This window comes from Ascidia mentula, chromosome 6 (genome assembly GCF_947561715.1).
Source record: "Ascidia mentula chromosome 6, kaAscMent1.1, whole genome shotgun sequence".
NCBI lineage: Eukaryota > Metazoa > Chordata > Ascidiacea > Phlebobranchia > Ascidiidae > Ascidia > Ascidia mentula.
In genome coordinates, this window is record NC_138571.1 from 3,490,361 (window position 1) to 3,504,440 (window position 14,080).

Here is a 14,080-nt window from a genome sequence, read left to right on the forward strand (position 1 = left end):
TGAGTAAACTCCTGGGACGTCAAATATGCCATAACCAGACAAAGGTTATAATATTGGTTGGCAGTCGTACCTTTGTAACCCCATATTCGAGGTGACAGTTGCAGGGGACTACGTTTCACGCATGTGGTTGTACAAATATTTAAATAGAAGTAACTACGTCGATTCCAGTAACCTTCCAGTGCTTCCTTTTATTTAGAGTGCGATGACAAAACTCTTTCTTTCTTCTTTACGGCGAGTTATAAAGCAATTATATTTTACTCCGTGGTTAAGGGAAGTTAAAGTACACGACTTCCCCGTTTTCTACATAACATTTTGCTTTCCAATACGCAATGCACTATATCAAATAAAATATCACACTGACACTGACCGTCTATCCCTCTCACTGAGATATTTTGAATACCTAAAACGACAGGACATATCCTTTGGTACCACTCAGCAAACAAGCTGATTCCAGTTGTCTGAATGACATTTTTTCGCTCATTTATAAGTAATTGATAGAATGTGTAAATAATCTTACCTGGCAATTTACTGTGCACTAACTTTAGTCACAGTTCACAAGTGTTGCAACAAGACAACCATCACAATATGTACAGTAACATGTTGAAGACTCAACACCGCATTTCACTTATTTCATTTCGTTTGCGTGCAGATCAAAATCCTTCGGCTGAAAACTAACTACTCTTTGTCCAAAAGCTCAACAAAATAAACGAGAAAACAAATAACAAAACTTTCTGCTGCCACAGGTAAATAAACATTTTTTCTCACGTAGTGTTTAACCTGTAATACCCAATTTCTTAGGACCTTTAGTACTCTGGTATTAAATCACATTTTTATAATTCTATCTTTCTAGGACACCACATGTTGCTTTTTTCTAACACCTTGGGGCACCCTAAAACAAATTTCGCATGTTTTATCCAAATAACTCCTATTTAGGGAATTTGTATCCACCGTAAGACGGCAAGGTGTATATGCTTGCTTTGCTTCCACCACCAGAAAGAACGCCAGTCGTTCGCCTTTTTTGCGTATCGTTAATCAACGAAGCGTCAAAATCAAGAAACAAGCTGTCTTGGTGGTGGTTAATCCGATGACTTTGGAGATCAAAAACGAAAGTAAACCAAAATGCATCCGACAGATAAACGATATTCGCCACCAATGATGAAGTTGGGACGACAACGGTTAGTTCTGACTTTCAACAACAAGATGAGCCTGACTGTTACAAACCTGTGCATCATCAGCTCATTCAAACACAAGAATAAAATGATGTAAAAAACGTCGGATAAACGACAACAATAAATAAAAAGACTTGATTTGCAAAGATATCCAGGTTAAAACTAGCACCAAAACCTACTAACTTCATTTGATTCTGCTTATTGATAATATGACATGATGTAGGAGGGGTAAGCGCTCACGTCTTTAAATATGACGTATATATGTGGTGTTTGTATTTTGTTCACCGCACTGTGATAAGGTGCACCTCCCCTTCCAGTTTTAAGATATTTCATGTCTTTGTGACCCAAGCAGTAATGTCCGGTAATTACTTCGGAGCAAAAAATTTTCTAAATGCCATTTTTGTTCTGCTCAGCGTATCTATGTGAGTAACTGGCTGCCGTGGCGAAATAAACTCCTTTTCCATAGACAGTACCTGGAAAGAATTGGTTTAATCTTGCAATACCAGCAGTGTTCGTTATATTACCGTTGTAACCGCTGTAACTTCTGTCAAATCCATTTTTGCAAATATCCTTTAGAGCTTCCTTTGTAGTTCCGTGAAACAATTCTTTTGTCACCGCAATATGATCCATGTGATGACGATGCAACTGTTCCTTCACAAATTGCTTCTGCATCGTAAACTGGTGGAATAATCTACTATTCTGTACTCGTTCAATCTGGAAAGCAAAATATTTATAGCTGATATTTGTTTAAATTGGTATAATTTCAAATTGACTTGATTGGTACCTTGACAATTTTGTGTTGAGAACAAAACAGAAATTTATTACCAACATGATGAAATTGTGAGGATGCCTCATCCAACATCACAATATGTAATGCTTTGTCACGCTTCATTGAGCACCAGTTACTTGGAACATCTTACAAAAATATCAAAACGTTTTCTGCTGATGCTTGGTACAAATAGAAAAGTTTTAAACTTACCTAATTCTTTTTCACTCAAAGCCACATCCTTCACTTCTAATTCAATCTTATGCTGCAATGTGAGTAACTGTATTTGTTCCTCATGTTTAAGTCCCATGAAGCAGAGTTCACATTCAAGCTCTTCCTGTATAATGGCTACTTGCGAATCCAAAGACAAATCTTTCATTACATTTTCTACTTCTTCTTCGTATTTTTGTTTCGAGTTATTCCTTTTTGTATCCGCAGCTCACTCTGCAACTGCTGGCGTTCAATTTCCCATTCAAGCTCTCTTTGCCTGAAAAACTTCTTGTCTTGTGTTTCTGGGAAAACAAAATTGTAATGCAGAAAACATTAAATCTGGGATCTCTGCAGCACAACGTCATGTAGCGAATTAATTTAATATTTACAATAACGTTCGCAGTATCGTTGGTGTGGAAGCGAATGACGCTACCCAGGTAAAAATATACAAAACATCTACGTACAGAGCTAATCAATATATTACATCACAGAGTGGTATAAAATCTCAAAGTTGTAAGGGAAAATAATCAAAATAAATGGGCCGCGCCAGTAAATATTTTGATTTAAAAACATTGCTCATTATAAATTCTCGTTCAATCTGTTAAAAAGATTAAACAAAAATTAATTACTTTTGAGAGTGGCCCGCCTGCAATTTGAACATTTTCAAAACTACAGCCTACAACTTTTGTAAATTAAAATGATTTTTTTGCCGCCGTACATCAACAAATTACAGGATTTACTTTACTTCCTTTAGTCAAGTCTGAACTAAAAAAACAAATCTATCAAATTAATGATTAAAACTAGACTGCATTACAAGTACTTTCCAAATAATAGCCGTTGTCAGTCTGTGACGTTTTCAATCGCCGGTGCATTTACAAACAGCTTACATATAAAATCGGTTATTTTTCTTGATTATGGAAGTTACTTTGTTTTGACGCAACAGCTTGTAACGAACCAAGAGGCTGCACCAGACCAAATGAAAATAAGTCAAGATAGCAAAATATCTTTGGCGCCCACTAACGCCCGATTACAACTCTATTAAACATTACCACTTTACGACTCCTTCTTAATTCTTCACAAGATAATTTTGCGGATTTCGGACACAATCATTAGCTTTCCCTTCCACAATTTTATAATTTGAACAAAGTCACAACATTTTCTACTAAATAACCCTTTAAAATAATTAGCATAGTGTTGTGATCATTGAAGTGTAACATTTTTCGTACCCTGTATCGTATGATTTCGCACCCTGTATACATTCCAACGTTGATTGCATAAGAATGTGATTAACCGCCTTCCCTATAAAACCACGGTTGTATTACCCAATGGACAGTCTTAAATTGTGCGTGCTATTGCTTGATGTTTCTATCGAATACAAGAATACAACACATAGATATTTGCTGAATGTTTTGTAAGCAAGTAAAACTAAAGATTATCTTGAAAGGTTCGTTATGTCCCGTTTTATCAGTTAAATCATAATCCTTCGCGGCAAAGAAACATGATGTTTAAAACCGGCAGAGTCCTGACCGTTATAACCTTCATAGTCCCATAGATAACAGAAGACCTGTAGCGAACATTGTCATGTTCATCCGTCTGACGCATTTGTTTTCGAACTCCAACCCCATCCTGCACCGAGGCAGTTTTTTTCTGGCGTTTTTACACTTCAGTGATTAACGATTCGCGTAAAAGGCGAACGGATGGCGACAAACCTGACCCACTTTAGGCTCATGGTGTTAGAAAATGCTAATTTTATGTTGGTCTTAAAAACAATATCAGGTTAAAATGTTTTGCTACGAGTAACAACAGGGTCAAAAGAAATCAGGGCCTGATAGAAAAGCGAATGATAAACCCATCACACAAACACTTCAATTGGAATTTCACTCACATTCCTAACAAAACACGGTAACATTTTTCTTCTCATGTATATTTGCGTTATTACTACATACAAGTGCAAGCTACAAATTACAACAATGCATATTTACAAAATTCGTGTTTGAAATGTACAACTGCCCAACACACAAATCAATGCTGTTATTGGTTAAATACCTGTTTTACACTAATATTGATAAAAGATATACGAAAGAAACACGCCCTTTGAAATACGTATATTGTGAATTTTTGTGCTGTCTACGCACAATGAAATACAAGACCTAATCTTCCGCACTTGAAATTTTCACTCAAGCAGTAGCAAGTGTTGATACTTAAATACCGCGAAAGCCGCTAAAAAAGCAAGTTGGAATCGATCTCTTAGACAATTTCTATTCCTTCTCATGTAGTTCCAACTCATGTTTAAGCTGTAGCAACTGTATTTCTTCCTCGTGCTTAAACTTCACAAAGTCGAGTTCACATTTGTGCTCCTGCTGTAGAGTTTCCTGGCTTGTTGCCTGTGATTCCAATTCTTTGTGAATACGTTTCAAAAATTTGTTTTCACGATTTTTTTTCTCTTTTTCCATCTGCTGCAAATACTTTTCATATTGGGTTTGTTGGTGAACCAATTGATCCAAGTGTTTTTTTTTTAACTTTTGTATCTCGTTTACGTATTTTCTCACTTTTTCTTCAAATTTGTGGTTTTCACTTCTTAGATATCGTATCTTTACCGCGTTCTGATTATGTTGTACAATGTTTTCAATTTGTAATTCCTTTATCTCATCTTCCAGATCCTTTAATGTTTCTTTTTGTTTTTCGTTATTTCTTTTTAGTTGTTGTACCTCTTTTATATACCGCATGTTGTCCATGTGTTCATTGAAATGCTTTTCTTTTACAATTTCCAACTTTCTTAAACGTTTTTGCAATTTTTCTTGACAAGCATTCTTTTCCATTTTTAGATGTTGTAACTTTGCCTGATCTTGTCGTCTTAGTTGTGTTGAATTTTTTTTTAAATGTTGAATTTCTTTTTCCCAATTTTGTATTTCGTCCTTGTGTGCATGTTGAATGCAACGAGTTTTTTCTTTTTGGATTTCCAGCTCTCTCTCCAACTCCTGACGCCTAATTTCCCACTGCAGTTCTTTCTGTTTGAGTTTTTCAAGGTCAGAGGGTTTACCTGTGGATTCGAATTTACGTTTTGAAAAATTAAACTACATTATGATAATGTCAATACCAGTCGTTACCAGGTTTGCCTTGTCTAAAATATGTGAAGACACTTGAAATGAAACCCCAGAACCAGCGTGCGTAGATATAATAAACTGGTCTGACTTGCGCCAAATCTGAAAACACACTTGCGACGAAACCACATATCCATGACACAATATGACTCAGCATGTTTATACTTGTGTTATAACTTAATTATCAAGCTAAATTTGTCCTAGACTAGAGCAAATGTAAAAAAAAATTACATTGTCATATGTTTTTGTCGTAGTATATACTCATATATTATCCTAAACGCGGACAAAATGAGGTGCCTTGGTTGACGATTCAAGCTATTGCGTAAGCTGATGGCCACTGTTTCGACCTATAAGGTCTCATCAGTTCATCTGTTGTGAATATCAGACGACTTTACTGACAAAAACGGCCAAGCAAAGACTTCCACTTTTGCACTGATGAGACCTTTCAGGTCGAAAAAAAGGCCCTCTGTATGCAGCTTAGACAATTCATATTATTGGCTCTACTTTGCTTAAAGCTATTGTATTTGGATAAATAGGTTCACTGATAAGCATTGCAGTCTGGCTGGATCAGCCACTTTCCCCTGACAAGTCGAAGCGAGATATAAAAAAGTCAAGCTCCCGGTGAGGTTTGAACTCACGACCTTTGGCAAACCGGCCCAATGCTCTATTGACCAAGCCACATAAGCGCAGCGGTCCAGTGGGGTATATTGTGGTGAGCTTTACATTTACGCAGTTATCTTCAACACAGCAATCAAACAACTAATGCATCATGCAATCGCATTGTATAGGAGGATGTAAAATAGGAGGTTTGCCAAGGCTGTGATTGCCAGGAAAACAGGTCTGTATGCAATGATTATGCAAGAAAAATCCTAACAAAATGAGGTTTTATGTTTCATTTTATACCTTAGGCCAAACTAAGGGTTTCGTCTTGCTAACAAAGACACTCCCATTTCTATCCATTGCCCAGTTCCGCTCCATGATTATTAAAAAGCGATGAAACCTTCCAACCTATGTTACGCGGTCAAGGGTAAATATGTCAATAGAAATGGTTTTACGTGTGGAAGAGAATATCCCCTTTCTTCTGTGTCCGCCAGCCAAAAGTTCGACTTCGCGACAACTTTTGAACGAATTAAGATATCGTTTATTAATTGATGTCGCTTAAATACTATTGAATGAATTCAATGTAATTCGATACCTAATGACGGAGTATCGAAATTCACATCAAACTGAAATTGCCGCGGTGCAATTTTAAGTACACGATACTTTTGCTTTTAAAACAATTACCTGCAAAAATATTTCTTGAAACAATTCAACATCAGGTTGTGACGTCACAGCAATATTATCACCACATTTTATGTTTGACTGACCAGAAAAACTATGACATTGAATAAACTAGAAATGTGGGCAGCGAGAAACATTTAGCAGTTAATTATTGATTTCTACTGATAGAAGTTAAAGAATCAGACTTGAAAACTTACTGCGACAACTTATTTAATCACAATTTACAAACATCACACACAATATATATTACAACACGTCACAGACTTTAATATCAGCATTAACATTCGTTTGCGCACAATATAAAGATCAAAATGCATGGCTACCTCAGTCCAACAGAACCCCGACCGTTCGCCTTTTTCGCATATTCTTGATCATTGAAGCGTCAAAATGAGAAAAAATGTCTCGTTGCTAGTCTATCCGATGACGCTAAAGCTTGAAAAAAATCAAAATGCATCGGACAGATGAACGATACACGTCACAGGTCAAATGTCATCACTGGTACGAACTTAAACTTTTTATCCGTCACACAATGGCACAAACGCACCACAAACGTTTTTCAACACGAATTGTTCAAGAAAATGTACTGCAGAGTTAAATACATCTCTGGCGCCAGCTAACGTTGAAACGAAACTCGAACTAAGTTTCCTATGCATATAAACGAATTGCTGTCGTCATTAAAAATAACTCCAATGAATTAATTGCTTCAACGGGTTATGCCAAATTCAATCATAATTGCCCCTGAACATTCGTCTAAATACAGTATAAGCAATACGGCACAACAGAATTCAATTTCTGTTACCATTATATCAAAGTTACCGATATATCACTACGCCTTACGTATGTCATTGGCCATCTTCATCAAATTCATGATTATTATAGACCAACCTGGAGAGCCATGATCATCGCATTTTTTAATTTTTTATTGTTAATAGCATTTTTAATTGTAAGCTGGAAAAAATCCTAAAGAGAAGACAATTTTCTCCGCACTAAAGTATATGTGAAGAAATTTGAATCACTCCAACCAATCCTTTATCATCGTGTGGCATTTCCACCTGTTTCGCTTTTGTATAACCATTTGGTATCGGTGATGTTTTTTTTGCCCTACAGTTTTCCTGTCCTTCTATTTCAAGAAATATTTTTCCCTTTACAAACGTCGAAAATACGGAACAATTTATTTAAAACAAAAAACAATAAAATACCAATCGTGTACATTTATGTATTTTATTTCCTGAACAGGAACGTCGATGCCTTGTGAGGAGAAACAACCATAGAGAAAACAAGCATTAAAACACCAGCTATAATATTTGCGCTGGATTCTGACAGTATGTAGTCTGACCCACATCGCAATTAACCGTGTCACGTTTATAAAGCGTTTCGGGGATCTCGTGTTCTGATCTGTAGATTGTAAACATGGCGATGTGGAATATACATGAAATTATTATTTCTTTGTTTGTTTATTAACCACGTTTACACACAGTTGCGTTACAAGTTCGTGACTACTGCGCTACGTATTTGAAAAACCAACGACGTGTCAAAATAACCTTGGTAACACAAACAACCAAGCCTACAATCTTTATTGGAGTGTTTTGTTTATTGTTGGTATGAAATGATATAGGAGGGTTAAGCGCTCACGTCTTTAAATATGACGTATATATGTGGTGCTTGTATGGTGTCTACCGCACTGTGATAAGGTGCATCCCCTCTTCCAGTTTTAAGATATTTCATGTCTTTATGGCCCAAGCAGTAATAACCAGTGATTACTTCGGAGAAAAACATTCTGCGAATGCCATCTTCGTCCTTCTCAGCGTATCTGTGTGAGTAGCTGGCTGCCGTGGCGAAATAAACTCCTTTTCCATAGACAGTACCTGGAAAGAATTGGTTTAAACTTAACGCAATATCAGCAGTGTTCGCTATATTACCGTTGTAACCGCTGTAACTTCTGTCAAATCCATTCTTGCAAATATCCATAAGAGCTTCCTTTGTAGTTCCGTGAAATAGTTCTTTTGTCACCGCAATATGATTCATGTGATGACGATGCAATTGTTCTTTCACAAATTGCTTCTGCACCGTAAACTGATGGAATAATCTACTATTCTGTACTCGTTCGATCTGGAAAGCAAAATATTTATAGCTGATATTTGTTTAAACTGGTATAATTTCAAATTGACTTGATTGGTACCTTGACAATTTTGTGTTGAGAAGAAAACAGAAATTTATTACCAACATAATGAAATTGTGAGGATGCCTCATCCAACATCACAATCTGGTAATGCTTTGTCACACTTCATTGAGCACCAGTTACTTGGAACATCTTACAAAAATATCAAAACGTTTTGTGCCGCCCTTGGTACAAATAGAAAAGTTTTAAACTTGCCTAATTCTTTTTCACTCAAAGCCACATTCTTCAATTCCAGTTCAATCTTATGCTGCAATGTAAGTAACTGTACTTGTTCCTCATGCTTAAGTCTCATGAAGCTGAGTTCACATTTATACTCTTCCTGTAGGACTTCCTTAATGACCGCTTGCGAATCCAAAGACAAATCTTTCATCAAGTTTTCTACTTCTTCTTCGTATTTTTTTTTTTCTTTTTCAATATCACGTTTAATGTATCGAGTTATTCCTTTTTGTATCCGCAGCTCACTCTGCAACTGCTGGCGTTCAATTTCCCATTCAAGCTCTCTTTGCCTGAAAAACTTCTTGTCTTTTGTTTCTGGGAAAAATTTTAATGCAGAAAACATTAAATCTGGGATCTCTGCATCACAACCTCATGTAGTGTAACGTTTATGCGTGACGTAGTGTTCACATTTACGTAATTTTCCATTAGGTAATGCAGAGTGACTTGCAGTTTTGTACCGCCCAGATAAATACCACAGTTCTCGGAACTGCCCAGGGAGAATTGATCGTAACACGTAATTATGTATCGCGGTTCGCACGCAAGCCGCATAACTGATTGTCTTTAAATCTCTGGTTTCTGTGGCCCGAATTCATTCCACATTGTGGAATCGCTACTCTGCGCTGGGCTTTTGCCTAGTGTAGTTTCACCATTCCATTCTACATTTTGGGTACGCCTTTAGCGTAGAATCAACGTCTGTATATTCTACTCTGGGGCTGAGTTGTATTTCTGAACATATATCTTTCGTCTTGGTGAATAAAACGAACTAACACAAGTTTGGTTAGTATCGAAGAGCAGTTGAACACGCAGTTCAAACAAACAAACAATACACATTCCTACAGTAGCGAATAAATTTAGTTATAACAATAAAGTTCGCAGTATCGTTGGTGTGGAAGAGAATGACGCTACCCAGGTAAAAATATACAAAACATCTACGTACAGAGCTAATCAATATATTACATCACATAGTGGTATAAAATCTCAAAGTTGTATGCGAAAAATAAACAAATGCCCGCGCCAGTAAATATTTTGATTTAAAAAATACATTCCGCATTATAAATTTAACGAACACAAAGTACAGATTCATCTGCAGTAGCGAAACGTTTTAAAGCTAAGATTCTACCATTATCATTACAACGGCAATATGTATTTTTACCTAAATTGCCTTTTGTTAAATATGAAAGGAAACTCAGAAAGAAGGCAATGAATCCGTAAACCCATTCAACTTCACCCATGTTCAGATCCATATTACGCATAATTTGAAGTTCCTGCCAGAAATCTGCAAAATATCAAAATACTCAAAATATTCAGCTACAACATAAACTTTTCTGGTTTATCATGACTACACAACATTGTTTTTCACTTTTTCTTTTTTTCATATTTTTTTCTCTCTGCTGCCCAAAAACATTCTCATTTTTAATTTGCCGAAACCACAGTGCACCAAGACCTGGGTTGATGTTATTGAACAATAATCAAAAGTCCGCATTTGATGTACACTTGATTAGTTTGGAACTATATTGATGAACGTCACATTTTTCAATGTGCGACCATCACCGTTTTTCAAGAATGTTTACAGCAAGATCTTAGAATAGTTTTACTATCCTGTTGTGCCCTAACTTATGGTTGATTAGTTTTTATACATTTGTAGGTATGTAACTTGACTGCCTTTCAATAGGAAACCAGGTTAGTACATAACTTTTAGTTTGACAGTCGTCAAAAGCAAATCGCTGCCTTTTGCAATACTTTCCTATGTTACTCCAATTATTTATCGACAAAGGTTACACCGTAGTGCCTCAGTCAAGCCTGACCTAACAGTAGACGGAAATTTGTTTGCTAAGCTCAAAACCCTTTTCTCGTATTTGTTGAACCACAAGCTGAATTTGGGTGTTACGCATGGTTTGTTTTCAACGATTCAGTAAATTTTGTGTTTCGTCTCAAATTATTTGGTGATCAGTTGGGAACCCAACGGACCGACGTTGACCGAAATGTACCACAAAATAGAATCCTTTGTGTGTCCTAGTTCAAAAGCTAGTCCAGCATTGTAGTCATTAGCTTCACTGCTGAAACCTTATAGGTCGAAAGAGTATGCACCACTGTATGCAATTCACAAAGCACTGCAATTACAAAGCGAATCTTTGCTTAAAACATAAGTGTACGTTTAAAATGCAATTGTTTGTTTTCCTGAACACGATCCAGTAAATCAATATCTCAAAACTATTCAGCTTCTACTTTGAACAAATGACTTCACGACTGGTTGAAGGTTACAGTACTACTCACCACGCTTGACTGAATTGAGAAGGATCTAAAAACAATGGCGGTTTGCAGTCTGTAAATATGTTATATTCACTACTTTTCCTTACAGATTGCAAATATTGCAAATGCGCACAATTACGAACGTTAAAGATACACAATTAAAGCACAAACGATAAACTAACATTTTAAAAACAACTGCGTTATGCAGACCAATTTTACAGACAGAAAGAAGGCAACGTAACTGGTGAAAATAACTCCGTATCTATAGCCAACACTGCTGTACATTATATAGTCTTCGAAGTAGCTACTAAAATAGCAAAAGGCTCAAATTTTTAAGCGATTTATTGTTGATATTGTTTGGGTATCGTTTGGTGCTGCAACTACCACTGCCATACGACATAAATTGGCTCAGTGTTTTGCACTAGCTGGGTTACAGCTAACTATCCGACAGGCCACTACGGCCGAACAACCTTCCTGTTTGGAATTCCTTGATGTGTGTCATGTGTCTGATCCGGCGTTACTGGCAGGTTTTAAAACATGATCTACCTAAAACCTACCGCCCTTGATCGGACGTATGCGCCGGTTAAATGACCATGACGAGGACTGTATAGATGCATTAAAGTCGCGACAGGACAAAGCAAATAAATCAGGCTTCCCCGCCAAGATGACGCGAGATGTCGTAGCCACAGCCAGCAAATGGAAATCCAGATTTTTCTGTGAAAAAACGGTGGACAAGGCAACGAAGCCGCGCAAACTTATTTGGGCCACGGATTTCCCTAACATTCTGATACTGTCGCCCAAGGAAATGCATCTACAGAGCAATGTAACTATTGTTTACAGAAGAGGACAAACTATATCACAGCAACTGTGTACAAACACATAGCACGTCAAACAGAACATTTAATAGTTTGTGGCCAATCTGCTTCGTGTGGTCATTGCGCTTTGTGTGGCCACTACGGCCAACACGAGTCAATGGTAGAAACAACGTTCTGTGCACCCCCACAGGAACAATCAATTTGCATTAGCGACTAACCTGTTGCGACTTCGGTATTTACGTGGCGTCATGTAAGAATGTGGGGCTCAGTACGTAGGTCAGACAAAAAACCTCTTCTCTACACGATGGAATATGCACAGATCCACGTGGAATAAGTTTCAATGCCTACCGGATAATGATGCCACAGCATTAGGCAACCACTTCAAAACAAAGCATACTCATCTTTTCCACCAGAAACCCTCATTATCACGCTGTTACAGTGTCACATTCGTGCACAAACCGCCTGCAGAGAATTTGGATGTATATGAGGATATGTGGTTGCATAGGACACGGGCACAGATCAACGTGCAGAGTATGATCACACCTGTATGCAAATAGTATATTTGCAATGTGACTTGTTTGTTCATAATTGCTCTTGTTGTTTTGCTGTAGCGCTTTATGTCGTCACGGTTGTGAGACACAGCCAACAATCATTGTGCGCCTAAAGGCTCAAAAGTTCGAACCTCGTGTTCCCTTCTTTGTGGTGTTTTTTCCTCTTTACAGTTTGTTGCATTTTTGGCGTCGCGTATGTATTGAGTTATTGGACTTGTTCGAGAGTTTTGTCAGGCTTTGTGCGATACAGTTTTTGTTGGAATTATACAGGCAGTCAGTTACCAGTTCATTTCTTACATATCTAGGTTTTGATGTGTATTCTTTATTTTTTGATGTTTTTAAATTTCTACTGAGGTATTATCCTGTATATATGGCAGGCCTTCGCTTGTACTAGGTTATTTTACGTTGTTTGTACACTTTGCAGAAACTGATGATGCCCTTTTCAGGGCAAATTATATGTTTCTGATAAAAATAAAAACATCTTTGAAAGAGCTGTCTGAAAGATTGACTAAAAAACGTTTTACTCAGCAACTACAGATACGGTTATTGATCGACAGCCTACCAGGTTGGCTTGGTTCACCGATTCGGTGTAGTTATTGTTTTTTCATCAGCATATTTTATATATTTTATATTAAAGTGGAATAAATTTAAAAGCGAGTTTAACGCGTTTGATGGACGCGACAGAGCACACTCTATTGACAAGAGAAGGTATATCGAGCTAACTCACGTCATGTAATGTTACTGAGCAAAGAAACGCACCATCCCCGTCTTATTGGAGTACTAAGTATTGTGGAAGTGCTGCTATACCCTTTGAAATATATTTGTTGTAGGGGTACCTTTAGTTTTATGCAATATTGCCATGACCGTGTCACATGCACTTTAGCACAAGACAATTTGGGCCATTGCCAACAATAATATTCAATCAATTCTTTTCTGGTAAATTATCACCAACCAAATTAAATCAATACAACTTGTGGATTATAGTCAGTCATCTTACTTTATACTCAACAAAATATTTTTTACTTTTGAATACACAAAGTGAACTTTCTTATGTGGATCTATAATATTTCTGTAGCTATAAATACACAGCGTTATTAATACCTGGCCTCCCTTGAGTAAAGTTTGTAAAGAAACTTGCGACAAAAGTGAAAACATAGTTTACGTAGCTTACTTCACTCAGCGTGTTCAGTTAAGAAATAATCATAAAGTTTTACGTAGCACTTTTCTGACAAAAAAAATGTTACTGACAGAATAGTTGGTCCCGACTATTACGTTTCTTTTTAGATCATTTCTAAAACATGTAACCTACGAAAGCCTCTGCATTTGATTCTCGACCGAATAAACTATGTTTCACCTTGATAAAGGCACTTAGTGGTAATGATTGTCAACAATTTTTAGAATGGTGTTTTGCCGAGCGGTTGTCTGGGCCATAACTCATGAAAAGTCGAGCAAACTTCTGGGACGTTAAATATACAGTGACCAGACAAAGGGTATAATATTGGTTGGCAGTCGTACCTTTGTAACCTCAAATTCGAAGTGACA

At 37.0% G+C, this 14,080-nt stretch overlaps 2 protein-coding genes across 2 annotated transcripts; both read right to left on the reverse strand.

Annotated features, from left to right (window-relative positions):
• Positions 1-1,556: 1,556 nt before the first annotated feature.
• On the reverse strand, positions 1,557-2,314 carry LOC145906894 (protein mono-ADP-ribosyltransferase PARP15-like). The gene is made up of 4 exons (XM_082994356.1): positions 2,149-2,314; positions 1,954-2,084; positions 1,694-1,883; positions 1,557-1,642 (listed from the first exon to the last, which is right to left on the reverse strand). The coding sequence occupies exons 1-4, from the start codon at positions 2,312-2,314 to the stop codon at positions 1,557-1,559; spliced, it is 573 nt and encodes a 190-aa protein (XP_082850482.1).
• Positions 2,315-4,199: 1,885 nt separating this feature from the next.
• On the reverse strand, positions 4,200-5,403 carry LOC145906018 (uncharacterized). Its single transcript, XM_082993392.1, has 2 exons — positions 5,253-5,403; positions 4,200-5,185 (listed from the first exon to the last, which is right to left on the reverse strand). Exons 1-2 carry the CDS (start codon positions 5,401-5,403, stop codon positions 4,404-4,406), a joined length of 933 nt encoding a protein of 310 aa, XP_082849518.1. The 3' UTR covers positions 4,200-4,403.
• Between the last annotated feature and the right edge of the window lie 8,677 nt (positions 5,404-14,080).

What these genes read in the sequence shown, in the direction of transcription:
- LOC145906894 (XM_082994356.1), bottom strand. Translation starts at nt 2,314, where the DNA reads ATGAAAGATTTGTCTTTGGATTCGCAAGTAGCCATTATACAGGAAGAG. An exon ending in TTTGAGTGAAAAAGAATTAG is followed by an intron (nt 2,085 to 2,148) that starts GTAAGTTTAAAA and finishes TATTTTTGTAAG; the next exon opens with ATGTTCCAAGTAACTGGTGC. An exon ending in AAGTTACAGCGGTTACAACG is followed by an intron (nt 1,643 to 1,693) that starts GTAATATAACGA and finishes AATTCTTTCCAG; the next exon opens with GTACTGTCTATGGAAAAGGA.
- LOC145906018 (XM_082993392.1), bottom strand. Translation starts at nt 5,403, where the DNA reads ATGCTGAGTCATATTGTGTCATGGATATGTGGTTTCGTCGCAAGTGTG. An exon ending in TTTTAGACAAGGCAAACCTG is followed by an intron (nt 5,186 to 5,252) that starts GTAACGACTGGT and finishes TCGAATCCACAG; the next exon opens with GTAAACCCTCTGACCTTGAA.